The sequence below is a fragment of the Theropithecus gelada genome, chromosome 14 (assembly GCF_003255815.1).
Source record: "Theropithecus gelada isolate Dixy chromosome 14, Tgel_1.0, whole genome shotgun sequence".
NCBI classification, from domain to species: Eukaryota; Metazoa; Chordata; class Mammalia; order Primates; family Cercopithecidae; genus Theropithecus; species Theropithecus gelada.
Genome location: NC_037682.1, coordinates 22,138,995 through 22,164,908, shown reverse-complemented (window position 1 = coordinate 22,164,908; position 25,914 = coordinate 22,138,995). Strand labels below are relative to the sequence as shown.

General features: G+C 38.9%; 1 protein-coding gene across 3 annotated transcripts in view; it reads left to right on the top strand.

Moving 5' to 3' along the window:
- The window catches only part of TTC17 (tetratricopeptide repeat domain 17), a 138,470-nt gene that overhangs the window by 73,044 nt on the left and 39,512 nt on the right, over nucleotides 1-25,914 (top strand). Inside the window, exons 17-21 of one of the 3 annotated variants that reach the window (XM_025356227.1) lie at nucleotides 11,159-11,329; nucleotides 18,871-19,130; nucleotides 19,595-19,748; nucleotides 23,498-23,618; nucleotides 25,537-25,696. In XM_025356227.1, coding sequence (XP_025212012.1) covers nucleotides 11,159-11,329; nucleotides 18,871-19,130; nucleotides 19,595-19,748; nucleotides 23,498-23,618; nucleotides 25,537-25,696 — 866 coding nt within the window. Of the gene's footprint in view, nucleotides 1-11,158; nucleotides 11,330-18,870; nucleotides 19,131-19,594; nucleotides 19,749-21,449; nucleotides 22,236-23,497; nucleotides 23,619-25,536; nucleotides 25,697-25,914 lie in introns of those variants that run through there. The other 2 variants (XM_025356229.1, XM_025356230.1) reach the window with 2 other exon arrangements.

The window sequence follows — 25,914 nt, the reverse complement described above, 5'->3', positions numbered from 1 at the left end:
GAGAAACATGATGGGACACCCGTCTCCTAAAAAAAATAAGAAAAAATTATTCTAATTGGCAAAATACACAGACAACTTACTCTACGTTGGTAGAGCGGGTTCTTTTTAAAATTTCTAAGTGATTTGTGCCTCAGAAAATTATGTTTGCTTTGAGACAGTTGAAATGAGTTCCTAGTTTTAGACTATTTTTTTAAAACAGCACCAACTATGTAAACCCCTTTTCAAATTTAATCATTGGGTGATCTCTACTCAGTTCCATGACCTGATGGATATAAAGCCGTGAGTCTGATAATCATTAGAAAAGAGCATTCGTGAGATTTTAAAACACGTAAGACTGAGGATGCCTGCCATATGTAAGTGTACATGTGTATGCTGTTTGAGTTTTTCTCCCCCTGTTTTCTTGCATCACTAGTATTTATTACTAGTGGTTGAATTTATTTCATACTGAGCCACTCTTTGGCCAGGAAAATTTCAGTAATCTGTTACTTTTCCCTAACCAGCAAAGTGTATTTAATTATTATTTCAAAGATGCAGGAGAAATTTAAATCACGTTTCACAGATATTGAAAAGACCATAGCTTTGGATTTGTCTTCCCGTTTAGTTGCCTTTTATAGGAACAAACCTAAATTTGTCATTCAAATTTTGCCATCCTGTAATCCTCTTTAGCTGTCAGGCTTTGTTAATAACCCAGTCAGGTCACAAATATACAGTGAGATGATTATAGAAGGTAATAAGCACAATTTGCCTAAGTACATTTCAGGAAAAAGAGCTAGAGGTCCATGGCAGCTGAGGGGGTACTGCTGTCAAGCAAGTTTTCTGATTCCTGCTGCACCTCTCTAATAATAAAGCCCTATTTTGCTTGATGATGAGAAATACAGCTAGAGAAAAACCTAATATGAACAAATTAATAATCAATTCACCACCCCTCTCACAGTACACTGGCTAAAAGCCATAAATGTTGAAAGTTGGGAGAGACTGAGTAAGATCCTGGAAACCATGTTATTACCTGCAAAGTGGCCACTGAGGTGAGTGCCCCCAGGTGACTTTCATTTGGTGGCATAAAGCAAGAGGAAACAATATGTAACAAAAATACATGATATCATCATGTGCTTTTCACTTTCCCCTTGATCATGCTTTGGCCATATTTACTTAGGTGTAAGTAGATATGTTCAAATTAAAGTGCCTATCTTAATTCCATACCCTTGAGGCAGGATCTGCAATCAGGGAATTAGAAAGCTTTATTACCAAGATCCATCCACAAGTCTCTGCTCATAACATTGTTTGATAGAGGGACTTCAGTGGGATTTTTAAAACTTTGATTTGAATATCATACTTGCTACCTCTACCAGTGCAAAGGACATTTCCTAGTGCTTGATCTTTTTCCTTCTATCTAGGACCTATGAGGTATTACTAGACTCAAATCTTGATCAATTATGGAATAACTAGGATCTTGAGTTCTCATTTGAAGATACTGTCCTTGTAATTCATTTAATTTGAGGAGGAAAAAAGACAAAATAGCCTTTGTAACTTCATTAGCCTCAGCCTTGCTCTGTATCCTTGCTCTAGGGGAAAAAGGCAAGCCTAATAAGCCCAAAAAGTGCTGGGCATAATTAAGGATTGGTTTCTGCTCTCAGGGAGCTAGGAGAGTCTTGTTAGAGAGTTGTTCAATGTACAAGGTCTGTTGGTTTAAATATCAAATTTATTATCTATACCAATGGTAAGTTTAAATATCATACTTACTACCTAAACCAAGTCTAGTTTGCTAGTAAGTTTTAAACATCGATACCATATTTAAAACTTTGGTTTAAATATACTTATTACCTATACCAATGCAAAGGACATTTGGTTGGCCTAAATATCATACTTGTTACGTAAACGAAGTCTGTTGATCACTTTCCTACTAGATCACTTTCCTCTGCGTCAGCAGGTGACCACTCATAGCAGGAAAAAGGAGAGGCAGATGGTAAACACTAATGGTTGTGGGTAGCTAGGAAATCTAAGCCCCCTCCAACTGTTTGTAGGCTTGTTCTAAGTTTAAGAATTGAGTGAAGCAGGCTCACTGTAAGAGTGTGTGATGGAATCAGAAAGATAGGTTGTATTTTAAAGTCATTGACTATAAGAACTTTATGACATCTGCCTTTTGCAGAATCCATGGAAATTGTACCAAATCTTGGTACCAAATGATGATGCTATTGCGGGTAGTTTTCTTGACTACATACATCCTGCTTTGCTAGTTTGATGAGTTAGCACACATTTTTTTCTGCAGCTGTATCCCATAACTCTCCAGCTCTTTCCCACAGCACATACACACAAAAGTACCATTTTTACCCATCTTTCAAGACCCACTTCCACCATATGCCTTACTTGATCTCCTAATTACAAGTAATGTGTAATCAGACAATTTAATTGTGCCTCTCCTTTGGCTCCTTTGACTTGCCATGTTAGTTATCTGTGTACATCACACAACTCTCTGATAAGACTCTCCTAGCTCCTTGAGTACAGAAACCTATCCTTTTTTCACCTGCATACCCCAGCTCACCAAGCATTCCATGCTCTTCCCCCCAACATTTAGCACATAGAATATTCTTTAATGGCAAAGTAGCTGATGATATTTCAAGTCTGAACTACTCAGGTAACTAAGTATTAAATGTAATAAAGAGTAATTAACTTGTACCTACCCAAAGTTTGCCCAGAGTGCTTTCCTAGGAAACCCCCCTCAATATACATAAGTAGATACAAATCTCCTTTAAAGTCTACAGTTCCCACTCTAAGAGGGAGAAGAAAAATGGAATTGTATTGTCTTGCTGGTCCACTAGGAGCTAACACATCTAACAAGTGGCCTGTATTGTCCCACCTTCAGTCCCTCCTGTTTTTAATGAAAGTTATAAACTAATGGCTCTCCTGACCCTCATTGAAAACTAACACTATGGGTCAGTCTCAGGAAGTCAGTTGAATTTGTTTCCCCAGTAATCTTGCTTAAAGAAAAGTTCCCTAGGCTGAAGTAAGCCAGAGATTTAAATTTAAAAAAAAAAAAAAAAAGCTATGTCTGTTAATTTTATTTTTCAATATAATTTCTGCATGGAAAAGTCTCATAGTAAACTTACAATGAATTTTAAATTTGCTTTAGATATGTAATCTGATCATTTACCTTTCTAGAAGCACTTATAACTGCTGAAAGCCTGGATTCTTCATTAAAATAGTTTCTAACACAGCCTACATGTCATGGTATCTGTGTCTCAACTGGTGCTGACTTTGCTTCCTGTGCTTTAGTCATTTAAGAGAAGGCTACATGGCAAGACCAAGAGGCCAGATTTATAGCCAGTTCTCCTTTCTCTACTCTAAAAGGAGGCAGGGCATGTGGGATGCAGGGGCATATAGGTCTGCAGAAATCAATTCAGCTCTAAGTTCTTGGGCAAAGCAAGTTCCAGGTGTGACCATGTGTGAACAGAGTATTTCCCAGGATAGAATTCAACTCCAGGATATGTAGTAAAAGGGAAACACACACACACACACACACACACACACTCACACATTTATATTTGGGAATCACATACTTTTCTTTCTTTCCTTTTTTTTTTTTCCTGTAAACTCTTCTGACTTAATCACCTCAGCAGGAGAGAGTGCTGATTTCAAGTCTTTAATATGGTCTGTTTCTCTCTGCCATTGTACTTTTGAGGTCAGTCAGTACATAACCATTATTTTAAAACATTCTGCAAAGAATTTCATTCAGCAGTAATTACTGAATGAGAACAGGTCTAAGGAGCCATTATTTCTTTTCAAATAGTTTCTTTTTTCTTTTCCAAATAGAGGATAAAAAGGGCAGAGGAGGTGAGGCATCTTCATTTGTCTCAGATGCAGTCATCGGCAACCTAGGTTTCACCCAGATTCAGGTTCTGTATGCTTATATTAGCAGTGGTTTCATTAACGATGTTTCCCAAGAATCCTCTGACAGTAGGACAGTAGTTTGTCTCTCCCTTTCAGAGTAAAATATCCTAGACACAGAGATGTAAATTGATTTGCCCAAGTTTGTAGAGTAAGGCTGCAACTGAGGCAGGATTTGAATTTATACCATGGAAGTGTTCCTCTTGGTAAAAGGTCTGTTAGACTCTGTTATAACCGCTGGAGGTGAAAATCATAAAGGTATCTATTCCCAGTAAGGTCTTCTTCCTCGGCTATTCCTGTCACTCTGTGTGTTACCAAAGTCCCACATGTCACCTGTAGTAAAAGCTTCCTGGTAATATTTTAAAGTAATTTTGTATGACAGTGGTGAACAACTGAAAGATATATTTTTGTTCATGGCATTTTGCTATCTCTTCTAAAAGACAGATTATATTTTACTAAAGATAAATACGAAATAGTGTTATTAGGTAGCTTAAATTATAATAAAAGGAAACAGTCACCATGTGTTTCTAAGCTACCTATTTCCAAAAGAAATCATTTTTAACTGCATAATTTTGAGTGCAGTTGGGTAGAAAGGTAAGGAGAAAATACTATATAAAAAGTCACTCATACCTGTTAAAAGGATGATATTGTCTGTATTTTCCACCTAGGTACTTTAATTGAATATATCAGAATGCTTCCTGTAGGGTAACTTTTCTGAAAGGCAGAAGAAAGGAGACCGTAGAGTATAATATAAGCCTGTTCAAGCAAGGATGGTAGGAAAACAGAATATTCCACTGTTTCACAAAGACCACTTTTATAACATCTTTGCCTTAAATTTTGAATTATGGCTCGTATTACAAATCAGTTTATTATTTATGTCTTAGAAATTAGTTATGTAATAAGTTGCATAGGAATATAACATTTATTGTATGAAAGCAAAAAGTATGTTTGGGGAAGGAGTGAAATAAGATTAACAAACTAGAGGGGGCTGGGCACAGTGGCTCGTGCCTGTAATCCCAGCACTTTGAGAGGCCAAAGAGGGCAGATTACTTGAGCTCTGCAGTTTGAGACCAGCCTGGGCAGCATGCTGAAACCCTGTCTCTACTGGAGAGGCTGAGGTGGGAGGATGGCTTGAGCCTGGAAGGCAGAGGTTGCAGTGAGCCCAGATCAGGCCACTGCACTCCAGCTGGGTGACAGAGCAATTCTGTCTCAAAACAAAAAACAAAAAACCTAGAAGGAGGGAGTTATTGAACAGCAAAGAGGTAAATGACTATAGGTAACATGGTACCTGTAGCCTTTTTTCATATTGTAAGGCAGTCTGTCTATTAAAATGTCCTTTAGAGAGCACAGAGCCGACTGTGAGACTAATTTCTAAGTGTACTAAATAATTTGGGGCTTAGATATGCTAAGGAGTTTGATCTGAATTAATTGCTGCTTTCTTCTAAAAGATTGGTAGAAATGGACTCTGTGCTGCCTCCAGTATCCCCTGCATACATGCACACAAACATACACACACAGAAAGTTGAAATTACACAGATACCTTGATAACTTCTTTTTTTAATTATTATTATTATTATACTTTAAGTTCTGGGATACATGTGCAGAACATGCAGATTTGTTACATACGTATACATGTGCCATGGTGGTTTGCTGCACTCATCAACCCGTCATCAACATTAGGTATTTCTCTTAATGGCTACCCCTCCCCTAGCCCCCCACCCCCTGACATGTGATGGTCCTCTCCTTGTTTCCATATGTTCTCATTGTTCAGCTCCCACTTATGAGTGAGAACCTGCAGAGTTTGGTTTTCTCTTTCTGTGATAGTTTGTGGAGAATGATGACTTCCAGCTTCATCCATGTCTGTGCAAAGATTATGAACTCATCCTTTTTTATGGCTGCATAGTATTCGATGGTGTATATGTGCCATATTTTCTTTATCCAGTCTATCATTGATGGGCATTTGGGTTGGTTCCAAGTCTTTGCTGTTGTGAATAGTGCTGCAGTAAACATACGTGTGCATGTGTCTTTATAGTAGCATGATTTGTAATCCTTGGGGGTATATACCCAGTAATGGGATCGCTGGGTCAAATGGTATTTCTAGTTCTAGATCGTTGAGGAATCGCCACACTGTCTTCAGTTGAACTAATTTACACTCCCACCAACAGTGTAAAAGTGTTCCTATTTCTCCACATCCTCTCCAACATCTGTTGTTTCCTGACTTTTTAATGATCACCATTATAACTGGCGTGAGATGGATACCCTGATAATTTCTAATAGCCGGTTAATTGATCATACTAGAGATTCTGAGTTGGCTATAACTAAAAGGCCTTACTTTAAAGAGATTACATCGGGATAACTTAGTATTCCAGTGCAGCTTTTCAGGGAGTCAGGGGCTAATAATATTAGCATCTTACCATGTGCTGGGCAGTGGTCTGGCTCTTTGCATATAATTCTCAACAACCTAACGAAATGGATATTATTATTAAGCTCAATTTGCAGCCAGGTGCAGTGGCACACACCGGGAGGCTGGTAAGAGGATCACTTGAGCCCAGGAGTTCAAGTCTAGCCTGGGCAACATAGTGAGACCCCCACCTCTTAAAAAACAAAAACAAAAAACTCAGTTTGTAGATGAGGAAACTGATTCACAAAAAGGTAAAAGTAACTTGTCTTGCCCCAGTCTGTACCCATAACCACTGCTCTAACGCTAAAAGAACCACATGATCTTATCATTGGTGCTGGCTTTAGTTACTTGGCTCTTACCAAGTTTTGATGCCTCTCAATTCATTTGTGGCATTTCTTTATTATAACTAACCAAAAAGCATCCTAAGTTACCCAACCAGGAATCTCTACCAATATATGAGATTTAGAAGGTAAGAATTCTTTTTAACAAATATGTGTTTACCCAACTCTAATTGGAAAGTGGAAAATAATCTTCTAGCAATTTGTAAACAATTAAGATGAGAAGATAGGAGATCCTGAGACCTTAGTATACTTTGAAAAACTGTTTGGCGACATGGTAAGTTGTGCCTTTACCCCTCAGGAGACTTTACTTTGACAAGGTATATTAAATATGTAGTTGTTTTTCCTAACACCCTTGTAGGATAGGTTAGTATTAATAACCCTATTTATGCAGGAGATGCTCTATGTGTAGAAAATAATGTTAATATACTAGGATCTCATAGTAGTTCCCGAATCAGAAATACCCTTTTTGGAGTTTTACACTTAGTTGATAGTCTTGTAGTCTCTTACTTCTAAGAAAAACCAAACTGCCAGGATTTGAATTAGATGCTAAATGCTTTGCAAGCAAGTAACAGCATTACACAGAAAACTGTTTTCCGTTTTCACCTGGGACCTTGTTACCTAAAGCATTTGATTTAAATAGTGTTGTTCCTTTAAAGAAAAATCATACCTCTCAAGGTTAGTGTAAGTCATAGAATCTCCCCATTTTGTGTCAGCAAAAAATAAGTCTTATGCATAGAAGATGACTTGCTACTTTCCAGGTATCTTTCCATTTTTCCTTCTCCAATATTTTCCTGTGTTTCTTTAATGAGAACATCATTCCGACCTCTGCCAGGAAAACAGGCAATATTTTTCCACAAAGGCCACTTTTTTTAGTTCCCCTTTGAGCTGGAGCAGACCTATACTGTAGTCTAAAGAAGAGAAATTTTAAGTTCTTCTGAAATACTTCATTTACCCTTAGAAACTGGAAGGAGTAATTTTAAAAATCAGGCAATGCAACTATCGCCAAACTATGTATGCAAATCATATCAGAATCCTAAACTGGTCTGGTTTTTTCGTTGTTGTTGTTGGTTTTTTGGGTGTTTTGTTTTGTTTTGAGAAGGAATCTCACTCTGTCACCAGGTTGGAGTGCAGTGGCGCAGTCTCGGCTCACCACAACCTCCGCCTCCCAGGTTCAAGTGATTCTTCTGCCTCAGCCTCCTGAGTAGCTGGGACTACAGGCATGCGCCACCATGCCCAGCTAATTTTTATATTTTTAGTAGAGACGGGGTTTCACCATGTTGGCCAGGATGGTCTCGATCTCTTGATCTCATGATCCTCCTGCCTCGGCCTCCCAAAGTGCTGGAATTACAGGCGTGAGCCACCGCACCTGGCCAAACTGGTCTGTTTTTAATAGTTTATTGTAAGAAAGTTAGTATTCACAATTCTAATCTTAAAGCATGTAGCTTTTATGTGATCATTTTGATGCCTACTTCCAAGAAATACCCTAACACAAACCTCTTATTCTTTTTTTATTCCTCCTGTTCTCCTCCCCGATTCTTCTCGTCTCCCTCTGAGAGATGCTGGCCCCAATTTCCTGAATTTGAGGACAAGACATTCTTAGAATGCACATGGCTTGCACAAGATGTCTGAGTTTGAGGTCATGCAGAAGGAGTAATTTAGCTTCAGGGTCCCTTGTGCACACAATATTTTATAAATTACCTACAAGGTATTTTTTCGTATTGCATAAGTTTAAAAAGATGAGACCAATTAAATTTTTACTGTGGGCAGAGGGTGGGAGAGAAACAGAAGAGAATCAAATGTTGAAGGAGGAAATCAACTTCAGAAAACGCAGAATTTCACTGGGTTCTAGTGCTAAAGGTTTGTCCTTTGCTTTTATAATGTTTTATACAACCTGTGTCAGTCAATGTGAAGAATGCTTTAATCAGCATCATTGTCATAATTATTTCCTCTTTGCTTTTAATAGTCATGCTTATTTATATCCCAATTAAGAATTGTCTCTGAGAAGTGTGATGTTCTTCATAATAAATTATACTCAATTGGGTGTGCAGAGTTGGTTGATGTCATGATTCTGTTTTATTTTAATGCTCTTATGTTTAGCTCCCCTGACTTAACTACACATACCAGATGGTGAAAACAGAAGTGAGGGCAAATTAACAACCTCTGTCCTGTCATAGGAGAATCTGGAGAAAGAAAGCAACTACCATTGCTCATGACTTCTTTCCCATTAGCCCTCCATGGGCGGACATGCACACACACACACACACACACACACACACGCACACCCCTTGCTCATGGCTTCTTTCCCATTAGCCCTCCATGGGCAGGCACACACACACACATACACCACACTCAGTCTTTATCAAGCTGTACTTTTCACTGCTCCCAAACACAAATGAGAATTTCTGTCCCTGTTGCTTTGCCCAACACTTTATTCTTCCTTGCCTAGAATGCTGGCTTCCCTACTGACCCGGGGGAAGCCTAGAAGCCTTGTAATAAGATAAACCTGATCCAGATCTCAGATCTACTACTTTTGACTTTAGGCAAGTTACTTTATTTCACTGAGAATCAGTTTCCTCATTCGTGAAATGAAGATGCACACGGTTTTTATGAGGGTAAAGTGGAAGAAAAAATATAAAGCACTCAAAAAATATTTCTTCTATTTCCTGTAGTTCCCCTTCTATAAGTCCTGCCTATTCTTTAAAATTCGAGTTCTAAGATTATTCTCTGAAGCACTTATTTGGAACAAGTATTCTTTGTTGTCTTGTATTTACTGTCTCCCCAAGTTGTTTGTCAATTTCTTGAGAGCTGAAACTCTTAAAAGAATCCTCAATTTCTGACATAGTCTTGTTAAATATGGTAGCCTCCAATGTATAATAGTGTAAAAGTGGAAAATGGAAAGTGACTCTCTAAACATGTGGTCCCCTTACTGTAAAGTCATTAAGTTGGAAAAGGCTTTGAGTCCATTACATTTTCTTGGCACAGTAAGGGAGATGGCATTAGAAGTACTTCCGTAAATTGTGAAATCTAAGAGAGCCATCAGTCAAGAAAGAGACATCTTGTGTTTCCATTCATGTAGAGAGAGCTTGATGTGGTGAATCTGTACATATAGATAAGATGATTGATTGGTTGATTGATAGAAGGATAGATAGATAGATAGATGGATAGATAGATAGATAGATCGGTCTATCTTTGAGACAACATTCTCTAAAGAATAAACTTAGAGTGTGTTTGAATGTTCTGGTAAAGGAGAGCTGCTACTTCTACACTCTTAACCAAAGAATTTTCCTCTAACAGGAAAGCTGTGATTCTCCATTGGAAATGCATTTTCTTTTTTTTTTTTTTTTTTTTTTTTGAGACGGAGTCTCGCTCTGTCACCCAGGCTGGACTGCAGTGGCCGGATCTCAGCTCACTGCAAGCTCCGCCTCCCGGGTTCACGCCATTCTCCGGCCTCAGCCTCCCGAGTAGCTGGGACTACAGGCGCCCGCCACCTCACCCGGCTAGTTTTTTGTATTTCTTAATAGAGACGGGGTTTCACCGTGTTAGCCAGGATGGTCTCGATCTCCTGACCTCGTGATCCGCCCGTCTCGGCCTCCCAAAGTGCTGGGATTACAGGCTTGAGCCACCGCGCCCGGCCATGGAAATGCATTTTCATTGACAATGTCCATGGAACACAGCGGGCAAAGAGGATAGCTATTCAGCTTGCCAGATCAGCTAGAACTAACCAAGGGTAGTCAAAGGAGGGACAGATGTCAGCCAGATTGCTGCCATATTAGATACAACTATCTGGTAACATACTCTCCTACCCAGAGAATGACCATCAGGTAGAGCTGAATAGTGGGGGTTTTGGTTCATACTAACACAAAACTCTTAATAGGATCAAAATCCTTTAACTCATAGGTAAAAGTCGCTGTAGAGGTCATTCCCACTATATGTGCCAAAAGTTATTTTTATTGACATGACCAGAACTTGTTTTCCAAAAGAAACATTGCAAAACATTTCCAAATGTTACATTGCAGTCTTAATTGTTGACTTTCTGCCATCATCTCCCTTTAATTCTTTGGCTTTTAATTTTTAATAATTTGTCATCTTTTGATATATCTCATTTTAAGCCATGATGCAAAAATAGTATTTTTCTCTGCTATAATTTATCTCAGACTTATCCAGGTATTAACCTGTCATTTCTCACAAATAGAAGGAAAACTTTTTGATGATATTTCTAACTTCAAGAAAATATTTCATGGCCGTTATGAATGGAACAAGGTCTTGGGGCTTAATCTTTGTTGTTACAGTTGTTTTTATCCTTCCAAATACTTGACAATAGCCTACAACTGAAACTTGAACTTCATTGCAAAATCTTGAATCACAGTAATGATCTGGCTTTGGGTGCTGCAGCTCACTGATTTTTGTATGTTCTGCTGAAGAAAAACCGGCATTGTCACATTTTTGCTCTTCTTGATATTTTAGGACCTTGTACTGTAGTACTACACAAGAGAGATATTTCTAATGTGCTATATCTGTGTCTCTTGTCATTGAGGTAATTGTCATGAGAAAACCCTGGACAACAGCCATGACAAACAGAAATATTTTGACAACTCACAGTCACTGGATGCTGCTGAAGAAGAGCCCTCTGAGAAAGGAACAGAGGAGGACCCTGTGTTCTCTGTTGAGAATTCAGGGAGGGACTCAGATGCCCTTAGACTTGAAAGTAAGTTGATTTGACCTAAGCTGTGCTTCTGGGGAAAAATCAACTCTCAAGCTTTAAGCTTAGGCTTTTCTCTACTTTTAAGAATTTGTTTTCTTCTTTTAACAATCATATTGTAGCATCATGAGGGTGACCCCCAGGTGGTGAGGCAGAAGACAAACTATAGTGTGAAAGTGTTCTTCACACTTTCTTTGTTCTCTCCTTCAGTGTCTTCTGTTGCTAGAACAAATCTGATTTATGTATCAGTCTTCTTAATGTTACTAGTATATTGAGTAAATCATTGTAAAAGGAACATAAGTTGCTTTTACACTAACCCAATAAAATATGAAGATTTGGAATAATGGGCTTACCTATTACGCCCTCTCCCAAGATTCCATTTTATGACCACATTTTGAGCTATGTTGTACTAAATGGTTCTTGCTTAGATTATCAGAATTGCCAAAATGCATGACTTCTTTTTAGTATTCACCCACTTGACCACTTTACTGTACGTGGAACTATGCATAACTCCTCCCCACTTCTTGAAACTCTCTTCTTTCCTCTTGGCTTCTGGAATATCACTTTCTCTTGGCTTTCTTCTATCCACACACCATCTTTTAAAATTTCTTTCACTTACTCTTTATTCTGCCCTTTATTTGTTGGGTTATGCAGGATCCTGACTTTGACCTTCTAGTCTCGTCCTTCTATGTATTATCTCTTGGTGATTCAAATACCCTTGACTACACCAATGACTCCAGACCTATATTTCAGCTAAGACATTCTCTACAACTCCAGATCTTATTTCTACCTTTTTTTTTTTTTTTTTTAGTGTACTCTTCATCTGGATGTGCCATAGGCACTTAAATGTAACATACCCAGAATTGAACTTCTCCTCATATGGGCCCTATTTTCTGAAATACTTCTAATTTCTACATTCCTGATCTCTGTTAACAACAGCACAACTCACCCAGACACCACTGTATCCAGTCAGTCTCTCAGACCTGTTGCATCTGTATCTCTTCATTCATTCCCTCTGCCACTGCTTGAATTCAGACTTTCTTCATTTCTGCCTGCACTATTGCAGTAGCGTCTCAATTTGGCTCTCTAAATCTAGTCTTTTATTTTAATCTGTATGTGAAGAAAGATAATACATGTAATCAATACAGAATTTTAAAAGTGGAAACAACCAATGTTACTAATTTTTTGTACATCCAAAGAGTTGTTTCTAAAATGTAGATCTGATCAGATTTGCAAGTTACTTAATCTTCCTGAGCCTTTCTTACCTCATTTATTTAAAAACAAACCAACAAAAATGCTTCATAGAGTGGTTTTGAGTATTTAAATGAAATAACTTGGTGAAGCATTTATTTTAGTGCCTGGTACTCAGAACCCAGTAAATGTTCTACAAACATAGGTATAACTGCAACTTCAGGAGTCAAAGTCTTTACAAGCACATACACATAGTACATGATCAGTAAACATCTGTTCAGTTCAAGGGAGCCATAATATATTTGCACAAGAATTGTTACAGGAAAGGTTCCCTGTTTGCTTTTCTAGGTTATCTACTCAGAGTTCCCAGTTTTCTCTTGCTATACTGACCCAGCTAGAAAAAGGAAGAACACCACTGGTGGCAACGAATACTTATGATTATTATTTTCTGCTCAGAAGAGAATGATTTCCCTACCTACCTTAATCCGAGTGATTTAATCTAAGTCTTTTGTGCTTTCTGATTACTGGCTTGAAATTTTATGTCATTGCTTATATGTTAAATCATAAGCATATCTGCAGCTTTCCAATCGACTTCAAACCAGATGACTGCTTTTTCAAGAGAACCCTAGGACTCAAAACAGAATTGCCCAAGGCCCTATGGTGGTAATCTTTTTTTATATTTTTGAGAAGGAGTCTTGCTCTGTCACCCAGGCTGGAGTGCAATGGCGCGGTCTCGGCTCACTGCAACCTCCACCTCCTGGGTTCAAGCAGTTCTCCTGCCTCAGCCTCCCAAGTAACTGCGATTACAGGCACATGCCACCACACCCAGCTAATTTTTTTGTATTTTAGTACAGATGGGGTTTCACTGTATTGCCCAGGCTGGTCTCAAACTCCTGAGCTCAGGCAATCCACCTGCCTCGGCCTCCCAAAGTGCTGGGATTACAATCATGAGCCACAGCGCCCGGCCCTATGGTGGTAATCTTAATTTGGAACCAAGTTTGTCTAATTCCTTAGAATACGCTTTCTTTTTTGTGAGACAAAGGGACATATTCCCTCTACAGTATTGTTATTAAAGATAGTATGTGCCTTACTTGCCTTTAGAAGCCACAATCTTAAGTACTCTAGCACCCATTGATATTACTCATGCAAGATTTCTGGAGGAAGATGTTTTTGGTCAGATTTTGCTGGTCATCTCTTTGAATTTGTGTTCTTTACCTCTTTCTATGGCTATGTTTACTTCTGTCTTGTTTTGAATCTAGCACTCATCTTTCCATCCTCTGCTCCCTAAAACTCCTTGAAACTTCTCTTCCAAGATTGTTAATGCTGTTTCTTATCAAATATAGTCACCTTCTGTTAATCGGCTTCTGATATTCCACTCCCTCTCAGTAGTGTTCTCTGTAGCCATTAACTGGCTTCTATTTCTATTCCAGGTGTGGTGATCCCAGTTTCTTCCTGGATAACCATTGTCATCTGATCCAAAAGTCTTTCCTAATATTGAGCTAAAACATGACCTCTCATTTCTAGTTTTGTCTTATGAGGCCAGCAACGTCAGTCTTGTTTCTCATTAATAGCACATTCCTGTAGGTATTGAAAATGGTTATTGTTCCTGCCTACCTTCCTTTCCTGTGTCTTTGCTTCTCTTCAGTTAAATGTCCCCACTTCCTTGAATAACTTAATGTTATGGCATCTAGTCTCTTCACTGTCTTTGAAGTAATCTCCTTGGAATTTTTCAAAATCTTTTCAAGCCCGAATTTTTGGTGTAATATATCAGCTACTCTTCCTGCCACTGGATCCCCTTAGATTTCTTCAGTCCCTCTTCTGAAGTTTTGAGTACTTTTTGCCAAGTATATTTTCTGTGAATGTGCTCTGCTTTGCACATCTCCTAAAGTGAGGTGCCCAGACTTAAACATGAATCTCCAGGTGTGTGTGGAACATTTCAAGCTTCTTTTTGTTTTCAACAGAACTACATATGCATAGCTACGTTTCTTTCTTTCTTTCTTTCTTTCTTTTTTTTTTTTTGAGATGGCGTCTTGCTCTGTTGCCCAGGCTGGAGTGCAGTGGCACAATCTTGGCTCACTGCAAGCTCCGCCTCCCGGGTTCATGCCATTCTCCTGCCTCAGCCTCTCGAGGTAGCTGGGACTATAGGCGCCCACCACCACGCATGGCTAATTTTTGTATTTTTATGAAGCAAGATTTTACCATGTTGGCCAGGCTGTTCTCAAACTCCTGACCTCAGGTGATCCGCCCACCTCGACCTCCCAAAGTGCTGGGATTACAGACGTGAGCCACCATGCCTGGCCCATAGCTTCATCTGTTAACACTTCTCCTAGTCCCTGTGATTCTTGATAGTACCTAATATGGCTCAGATACAACCATAAACCTTCCCACTACCCTGGAATAGGCTTCATCTCTGTAAAGGATGTGAACTCACATCTCACATAAACCTCACTGTGGATGCTCACATTCTCTCCAACTTCACAATATTTATTCTTCTTTTTCCCAGTGTGAAAATGGTGCATGGTAACGAAAATCGTTTTCAGTTTATATCATACCATCTGTCCTACAAGCAGCAAGATTTAGTTATTCCTCTTGCTTCAAGCATAATTTGAAACCTTCTGAGATCTCTCTACAATCCAGACCTTTCACCAAACCAGAATTCTGTATTTTCAGCTGTACAGGACAGTTGTGTAGGGCAGTGTTCTATATAGGACAATATCTGAAGATACATTCCTCCATCCATTCTTGTCTAGACTGTAAGTTCCATGGGTTGTTACCACCCAGCCCTCAGCACATTGCTAGATACAGCAACAAATATTTTCATGAATTAATGACTAGTGTCTACAATTCCAAGTCTTTATCCTGTTGCCCTTTCCTAACTCCATTGTCTTTATAAATATCATTCTGTTTACATATTCACAGATTCTAAACCTGTAGTCATATATTAAAAATCCCAGTTTTTCACATTAGACTTAAAAATCTTGAAATCATTTTTGAGCCTATCCTATTACTAATTTTTCTCCATTAACATTTCCTTGTATACCTCTTTACCCTCCCTTTTTAAAAAATTCCTTTTCCCTTTACCTTAAGACAACCCACTTCTATAACTCTTTTTTTTTTTTTAATACTTTAAGTTCTAGGGTACATGTGCACAACGTGCAGGTTTGTTACATATGTATACATGTGCCATGTTGGTGTGCTGCACCCATTAACTCGTCATTTACATTAGGTATATCTCCTAATGCTATCCCTCCCCCTCCCCTCTCCCCACTCGCCACAATAGGCCCCAGTGTGTGATGTTCCCCTTCCTGTGTCCAAGTGATCTCATTGTTCATTTCGCACCTATGAGTGAGAATATGCGGTGTTTGGTTTTCTGTTCTTGTGATAGTTTGCTGAGAATGATGGTTTCCAGCTGCATCCATGTCCCTACAAAGGACACGAACTCATCCTTTTTTATGGCTATATAGTATTCCATGGTGTATATGTGCCACATTTTCTTAATCCAGTCTGTCACTGATGGACATTTGGGTTGATTCCAAGTCTTTGCTATTGTGAATAGTGCTGCAATAAACATACGTGTGCATGTGTCTTTATAGCAGCATGATTTATAATCCTTTGGGACACTTCTATAACTCTTATAAAGATTCTTAAATACCTTTCTAATTGGTCTCTTTGTCTTCTGTCTTCTCTTTCCTTGTCCAACACCCCTGTTCCAATACACAAACTGATTTACTACTCTAAGACTTTAACCTTCGTAATTATTATGGCCCTCATCCTGTTATTCTTCTGCTTAAGAAACAAGAGGCTCCCTTTACAACGAATCCTCTTCATGACTTTCTCACACATTTGTAACATCACCTACCTTTCCTAAGTGTCTTATTTGTTGCTATCCCCTGTATACATTCTTGGTTGTAATTAATTTGAAATTGGTCATGCCTTCCATGTGCCTTTACTATCCCTGTATGTATGTGTGTGGACAAATGAGTCTATGCATACATGCTTTTTTAAAAAAAAAATGTCACTCTGGAAGGCTGGATGCAGTAGCTCACACTGGAATCCAAGCATTTTGAGAGGCTGAGGCAGGCGGATCACCTGAGGTCAGGAGTTCAAGACGAGCCTGGCCAACATAGCGAAACCCCATCTCTACAAAAATACAAAAAAAATTAGCTGGGTGTGGTGGCCTGCACCTATAATCCCAGCTATTTTGGAGGCTGTGGCAGGAGGATCACTTGAGCCCAGGAGGCAGAGGTTTCAGTGAGCTGAGATCGCGCCACTGCACTGCACTCCAGCCTGGGTGACAGAACAAGACTCTGTCTCAAAAAAAAAAAGTCACTCTGGGGAGTGACCTCCCTGGCCCTCTACTCTGTCTGTCTAAATCCTGCCTCAGGTAGTCCCCCTTTCTCTAAGAAGCATTTGTGATTACATGCAAGTATTTTTTCCTCTTAAAAAAAAAGTTAATTGTTCTCTTTATTATTTCATGTATGTAGTTTTCTGTCTCCAACTTGATTATAAATTCATTATATTTAATTTCTTAAGGTTAGAAACTTTCCATTTTTTTTTGTTCCCGCCTACAGCTTACAGAGATAGACACATAGTAGGCTATCAATAAAGTTTGGTTTATTTTTTGCTAACTCAGAGCACACTTATAATCTACTTATTCCTCACCTGTGAGGAGAAAATATAAAAATATGTACATATTTAGTGTTGTTTTTTAGGAATTGCTCTTGCCCCAACCCCAGCAGCCTTTAGAAAAGCCTAATGGCTACCAGCAACAGAAGCCTGCAGCAAGCTCCGTATTCTCTCTTCATTTGAATATCAGTTTCCATTGATGAAAGCCCCTCTCTCTCAGAAGTTTTAAATAATGATAAATATTACCATATGTTAGGAGCACAGGGAAGCAGTAACCTTGGGTTACTGGGTTTGCAGAACTCTTTGTAGCTAAACAGCATGATTTTTTTCCAGTGTGTTGCTTAACAACAGGGATATGTTCTAGGAAATGCGTCCTTGGGTGATTTTACCATCGTGGGAACATCATAGAGTGTACTGTACTTCCTTACACAAAGCTAGGTGGTATAGCCTACTGTGCTCCCGTGTTATATTGTGTAGCCTCTTGCTCCTAGGCTACAGACTTCTACAGCACGTTTATCTGCTGAAACACTGTAGGCAAGCATAACACAATGGTAAATATTTGCGTCTCTAAACGTATTTAAATGCAGAAAAGGTACAGGGGAAATACAGTATTATAATTTTATGGCACCACTGTGGTATATGCAGTTCATCATTGACCAGAACTTCATTATGTGGTGCATGGCTGTGATACCATGTTCTAAATCCCTGAACAAGCCAGAATTACCAACTGAAGATTACTGCACTAGAATAGTGAAACTGGCGTTTTGTGAGGTATCAACCCAGAGCTCTCAGGTTTTCCTGTGGGTATATGTTACAAAAGGAGATGTTTTGTTATTTGTTCTTGTACCCTATCTACTTCCTAAAGGGACTAGGGATAACTTTCATGGAATGCACAATGTAACATCCAGCCATTAATACAAAATAAACAGGAAAAGTTAAGTAATGCAGAATTTTTTAAAAGAAAGCCTTCTGTTAAGAAACTCGGGCTGATTTTGCCTGAACTTCCTTGTTATTCAAGCATAGAGGAAAACTCAAGAGGGTTGTGTAGCCTTCATTGGATAATAAAGGAAACATACTGAGTTCTCAAGAGAGAGAATTTTTGCTAGGCCATTATGCTGAGAGTCTTCCATCGGGGTCTTTTAGAGACTTGAGCCACCTAAATAATATCTTGGTAATCATTTTAGAAAGAAATTATTGTAGTATATTGCTATTTCTTGTATCAGCCATTAGTGAAAAATGGGAGCCTTCATGTAGAATTAGGATAGTTTTCCATTAAATAAATCATTTTTCAGTTAAGTCAGTTAAGTCAGCTATATGGTCTGGACACACAGCTATGTCCAGATATTTGAATAAACCTTGAAGAATCCCATATATTAAATAACATAATAAGCTTCATCCTTGCCGTCTATGTTTTGAATGTAGAGCAAGTGGATCTTTTTTAAAAAATAGTATATCACATACCTGTCCTCATGCTCACTAATAAGAGAATCTCTGCCTGCCTGCTGTCTAGCTGCCACTGTTCTCAGCCAGGCTTTTGGCAAACGCTAGATGACAAACTTGGTATTTTATTATGTATTTTGAAGATGCTGAATAGTATTTTTATCACATTGGGCTATAGAAGTGCCTCTAAGCAGAGCCAAAACGTTTCTCCAAAAGCAGGGTTGGAGTCACCCAAGGACTTGAATGAGTACTATGTACCTTTTACTAACATGCTGGCCCTTGAATTTCAGGTACGGTGGTTGAGGAGAGCAATGGCTCTGACGAGATGGAGAACTCAGATGAAACCAAAATGTCAGAAGAAATACTGGCTTTGGTGGATGAATTTCAACAGGCATGGCCTTTGGAAGGCTTTGGGGGTGCACTGGAGATGAAAGGGCGGCGTCTAGACTTACAAGGAATACGGGTGCTGAAGAAAGGTCCCCAGGATGGAGTGGCCAGAAGCTCTTGCTACGGAGACTGCAGAAGTGAAGATGATGAAGCAACAGAATGGGTAAGTTTGCCAGCTTAATTCTTACAAAATTGTAGCCCATGTCCTTCAGGGGATCCTAGTATGCAAAGTGGAAGTTTCTGTTGGATATGTGGCACTACTTGGCTGCACACTCCAGGACAGCCTTCACATTGGAATTTTACCGGGAGGAAGCCTTTCATGTTACTTATGTATTGCTGGCTCTTCTGGGAGGCAGGAGGAAATGGGATGGGTGTGAAGCCACAGTCAGAGCCTGCAGACTTGGAACTGTCCAGTTCAGACATCTTTCTTTTCAGTTTCTCCTATACATTCTTCAAGACTAGGTTATTTTGTTCATTTCACTAACCATTTTTTATTTAGGTCTTTAAGAGTTAAATTCAAGGAGAGAACCTGAGCACAGGACTTGGTTATTCTTAACTAGTATTCACAAGTCATTGACAGATTTGATCACTGGTCTCATTTGTCCCTAACATGTTTCTGTTTCCCAGATTACATTCCAGGTCAAACGTGTAAAGAAACCCAAAGGAGATCATAAGAAAACTCCTGGGAAAAAAGTAGAAACAAGTCAGATAGAAAATGGACATCGTTACCAAGCAAACCTGGAGATCACTGGCCCCAAGGTGGCATCTCCTGGGCCACAAGGTAAATTTGAATGTTTAATATACCAATTTCTTGTTTTAGATATCACTGTCTCATTTCTCACAGAGGCTGTATTTGTAACTTGAAATAGTTCAGATGAGATGATAAAGGGGCAAAGTGATCAAGAAACCATTCTGTCTTCTGTATCAATGAAAACAGTGTTCAAACGCTAAAACATTATGGAAATGAAATTCCAGTGGATTTAACATTACGTGTAATAAATCATAAAGGAAGAAAAACTAGGTGAATATTCACATGTTCTTTCCATGTGGAAAGAACTTTCTAAGGCAGAGAGAGAGAAAGAAAATAATAATTCTGACACTGGAAAGCACCACAAAATAAGACAAAGGATTGAAGCGAAGTATTTTTTGTAGATTATTTTTGTATATATTTACAGAATATATGATAAGCAGAGGGTATCAATATCATTTAAAGAGCACTTACAAATCAGTATGAAACATCCAGTATTTCAAAAAAATGTATGCAGCGTACATAGGCAGCTCACCAAACACACACACACACACACACACACAGATGGCCACTAAACTTGAGAAGATGTTCAACCTCATCAGCAATCAAAGGAGTGCAGGCATAAACAGTAAGATACCAGTTTTGATTATCAAATTGTTTTTAAATGTGTAACACACATTTTATTTAAATGAAGTGAATTTTGGGGTAGTCTGACTAGACGCATCAGAAAATTTAAAAATATACCAGTTATTCTACTTATAGTAATTTACCCTAAGTAAATCATCTTACAAGTGCCATAGATGTAAGTAGAAAGATATTGATCATGGGGTTGCTTATAATAAAAATTTGTAAACAACCTGAATGTTGTAATTGCCTAACATAACAACAGCATAACACGTTCATGCTGCATAATAGGCAGCCAAAATATTGGTAATATACTAAGAAAAGCAATTTATAAAGTAGTAAATGTAGAGAATACCTTAATCATTATGCTGTATTTCATCAACTACATTTTTTTCACATTTCAATATCTCTGAAATTGGAATACATCTTAGAGTTGATAGTATCTTATATAATAATTGGCACTGTTTTTCTTTCTTAAATCCTTTAAAATAATGTATATTTACAGTTGGCAGCATCTTAGATTTGATGAAATATGGTATAATAAACAAACACATAGAAACAAAAGTAGGAGGAAATACATCAAAATGTTATAAATGGTCATCTCTGGGTGCTAACAGAGCTATAGGTGATTTTTATTTTCTTCTGTATGACTTTTCCATTTTTAAAATATTTTACAATAAGCCTGTATTACTTTTATAAACAAAAAAACTAAAAATGTATTATAAAAGTGAAAACTAAAGCTGAATATGGTTGAGATGATATGAGAGCACTTAAGCAGTTTTAAATGTATTCAAATTGGTGGGCCCAAGTAGGGCATTGAATGTACTTGCAAATGGGATCATGGAACCACTTATTGGCATTAAAGTGAAAAGCTCTAAAGCATAGAGGACAGAAATACTAGAGAGATTCAAAATCCCAATTTTCAGTTAAGTATGGATTCTATTCACTGCTAACTAATCAGCTTCATGATAAATCCTGACCAAGTTATAAAGCAAAGTATTAAATAGTTTGTGAGCCCATGGGGGAAAAATGGAGATCATTAAGAGCCATTGTAGATTTTCTAAGAACTAATAATAATGCTTAACTAATTTCATTTCCTTTTTTGGTTAGGGCTACTAGACTGGAAGACCAGGAAAGTGCCATAGACATAATGTAACTGGATTTCAGCAAGGCATTTAACAGAGCCTCTTATGATATCCTTGTGAACCAGATGGAGAGATGTGGGCTTGAAGCCTTCCCATTGCCTACAGGATAAAATTCAAACTTCCTAGTGTGGTGTACAAGACCCTTTACAACCCGCCTCTGTGTACCCTTCAACACCATTCTCTGAACCAACCATGCTCATGTTTTTACCTCAGTGCCTTTGCACATGCTGTTCCCTATGCCTGGAATGCCCTATGCCCCCTCTGCCCTCTGCCGTGCTAAAATATCCCTCATCCTAAACTTCAAAATCAAGTGCCATCTCTTCCTTGTTACCTTCAGGCAGAATTAGTTACTCTTTCCTCTGTGCAATTGTTCTATATCTTTGCTCTAGCTCTTTTCCTATTGTATTGTAATGATTTGTTTATGTTTACCTTCCTTACTAGACTGTGAGCTCAAGAGCAGGCCGTCTTATGATTCCTGTCTGTACCCCTAGTGTCTTTTATGGTTCTCAGCCCCTTATAACAGGTGCTCAATAAATATTTTTCAAATGAAATTATTAAATGTAAAAGAAAATAAGATTTTTTGTGAAAATTATGGCTTATTTAAGTTATTAATTTAAAGAGAGTTAATTTGAAACTCTTTCAAAACTGTTCCTTTCTGTTTTGTTAAAATCTCAATCTAAACCCCTGCCTGTACCTCAAACAGTTTTCTACTGTTGGTAAATTCCTATAATATAAAAAGTGCTATACAGAACTAAAGTTCTCCTTCCTGCCTATTCCATTATAACTCCTTCAGAAAACCCCTCCCAGACAAGACAGTTCTGCTCTTTTCTTGGGGATTTGATGTAAGTAAAGCGCCCAGACCCAAAAAGTAGTACCTACGAAGGATATTAATAAACAGAGCTTTAAAATTTTTTGTAGCTTTAAATAGCTTGTTGATTGGGAACATACACGTTAGAGTCAAACAGACTTGGATCAGGATCCCAGCTCTGCCATTTCCTAGCCAGGTGACCTGGGCAAGTCATCTAGTCTCCCTGAGTCTCTGTTTTCTCATCTGAGAAATGAGGGTTAAAACCTACTTCAGGCCAGATGCAGTGGCTCACATCTATAATCCCAGCACTTTGGGAGGCCAGGGTGGGAGGATCACTTGAACCCAGGAGGTTAAGGCTACAGAAAGCTAGTATCATGCCATGGCACTCCAGCCTGGGCAAGAAAGCAAGGTGCTGTCTCTAATTAAAAAAAGAAAAATGGAAAAAAGTTATGAGGTTAAGGATGTAAAGCACTTAGCACGGGATCTGAATACACAGGAAGTACTCTTCAAATAGATGATAACCAGGCTGGTTCTTGGACTGTGGTGTTGTGGCGGGGGCTGGGGGAAGATGATCATCTTTCATTAACATCATTATTCCCTGCTGCTCTTCTTTATAGCAGTGGTTCTCTCTACTGGGTGTGATGTTGCCCCCCAGGGGACATTTGGCAATATCTGGAGACATTTTTGTTGTTTTATCTGGGGAACGGTGCTACCAACATCCAGTGGGTAGAGGCCAAAGATGATGCTAAACACCCTCCAATGCACAGGACAGGTCCTCAAAAAATTATCCAGCCCAAAATGTCAATAATACCAGGTTGAGAAACCCTGCTTTAGGGATATATGTTTCTACTAAGTTGGAGTTGTCTTTATAAAATCAAAATACAGAGGGGGCAAAAATTAAGTTTGGTAAGACTGTTAACATTGAAGAATACCTTAACCCTTATTTCATGTTGCTCAGTCTTAAATCCACCAAAGGACTCATTTATTCTTTCTTCTCCACCTGTCTTTACTCAGAGATGATCTTTAGTCCCATTGCATAATGACAAGATTTTAATTAGACCATAGATGGGGGAAATGCTAAAGACTACAAGAATGACTAGCACCTCCAAATACACCAATCTGGGTGAAGTAATCATCAGGGCACAAGGCCCTTTGGGTTCTGTTCCTTTGCAATCGCGTGGATTCATGGCATACTTTCCTTCCAGGAAAAAAACGTGACTACCAGCGTCTGGGATGGCCCAGCCCAGACGAATGCGTCAAACTCCGCTGGGTAGAGCTGACTGCCATCGTGAGTACCTGGCTTGCAGTTTCTTCAAAAAACATTGAGTAAGTATGTTAAGCCTCTCCCTCCTTTATGGCATTTGAGTTCCACTGAACCCAGCTGACTTTAAGGATGCCCTCTTAACAGAGCGTAGAAAAGTTATCCTTTCTAGAGCTGAATTTTCAAAGGATGACCATGCTGACCATGGCCCCCAGGTGGACCCAACCCATTGTAGCAAAGCCGTGAGTGTGCTTCCCTTCCCGGTGCCTTCACCTGTCCTTCGTAAGCTATCTAGCAGCCATGTATAACCTGCTTAGTTTGCATTGAAGACTGGATCCTCTTTATAGAAGCACAAAACCCATAGTTTCTCATGAATATCATGCAGTTGTAAGGGAGCCAGAGCAAATCCAGATTCGCAAACACCTACCGAGACATACTAGGTGCCTCTGATAACTGCTTTCTCCTCACTGGACACTCACTCTCTTTTGCTGACCCCTTTTCTACCCTTTAAGTGTTGGAGTTCCCCAGGATTTACCACTAAGCCTTCTTATTTTGTAATCACGTCTAGTCAGACTGATCTACTCCCAAAATTCCAATCAACACAGATGTACTAACAGCTCCCAAACTTGAATCTCCATACCAGACCTTCTACAACGCCTTCAACTCATTTGTCTGTCTCCCTGACCTGTCTTGTCTAGATTGCACTCAGGCATCCCATGCTCAGGAAAACTAAAGTCATAATTTTCTTGCCCACTCTCCATATTAAAAAATTATTGTTTCGTTCGTTTTTTCTTTTCCTATTTTTAGTAAATAGCTCCAGCAATGCTTAGGCCAAAAACCTGGGAATTATCCTTAACAATTTTCCTCCCTTGCTCTTCAAATTCAGCCTGTTACCAATTCTTAGCACTTTTACTCCCTGAGTATTTTTCAAAACCACCTACTTTTCTCCATCTCCATTACTGCCTCCTCAAACCAGAGCATAACCATCCCTACATCGGTTCATCCAGTACCTCCTAGCTGGTCCTCTTACTCTGTTCACTCTTGCCTCTGTTCAACCTATTCTCTCCACAGTACTCAGAATTCTTCAAATATAAGTCAAATCATTCTTAAAGCACTCTAGGAAATTCTTACTGCTATTTAAAGTGGACTTGATCTGCTTTTCTTGATCTGCTCCCTGCCTGTTTTTTCATCCTCTCTTTTGCCCTCTCTCCTGCCAGGACTGTCACACATGGTGTCTCTTTTGTCTGTGGCATTGTTCTCACTATGGGTTCTCAGCTGGTCAATTCATACTAAACCTTCTGGCCTCAACTTAATCTTACCTCCACAGAATCCTTTACTAGCTACCTCCCTGCTCCACCAGTGCAGAGGCAACGTATACCCTCCTGGAGTGTACTGTCATTGCACCATATTTTATCTTTTATAACTTATCACATGTAATAAATGAATCACTCACAAGAGAATGAACATGATAACAGCAGGGACTGACTATGTTTTACTCATTATTATAGTGCTTGTATCTGACATGTAATAGGCTGTAAATAAATAATGAGTGAATGTTTGCCTAATAATTGTTAGACTTTTTAAATAGCTGCAAGTAAAACATGGCAGTGCCAATTTGTCATATTAGTGCATATGACAGTCTATAATAGTTTGTATATGGTGGGAAAATGAAAGGAAGTACTTAGTCTTACACCTAAATACAGTGTACGGCTGTTTATCTCTATAAAATTTACTAAGCTTTAGGTAACTTTTTCTGTGGGGAGGAATGTGCTGCTGTGCATAAAAGAAAACTAAAAGATAATAACCAGTTGTGGGTATTTATCACCACTTATATCTTGGAAGAAGAAATCCTAGAAGAAAACTTACCTCGTTTAAAATCAGGGGATAGCATGTTGAAGCTATGATGAGCTGATTGTTAATGCTGTCTCTCTTCTCTTCACACCCACTCAAAAATTTCCTAATGTGGTCATCTCCATTTCTCAGCATCACAGAACACATAGACTTTGCCACCCCTATACAGCAGCCAGCAATGGAGCCTCTTTGCAATGGCAATCTCCCCACGAGTATGCATACCCTGGACCACTTGCATGGTGTTTCCAACCGAGCCAGCCTGCATTACACAGGGGAGAGTCAGCTAACAGAGGTGAGTGCTCAACTTTGTTCAGGCTGGTTTTTAGCCTCACAATTAGGATGCACATTGATAGTGGAAAGCACAGGTGACCAGGCCTTTAAAAAAAAAAATAGGGGCTTTTTTTCAGTTAGGCATCACCTAGGTGGATTTGGGCCAAGCCTGATTTCTTTCAGGCCCTTGGACTGAGCTTATTAGTCTTTTTTTATTTATGACCATGGAATTTTAATCCT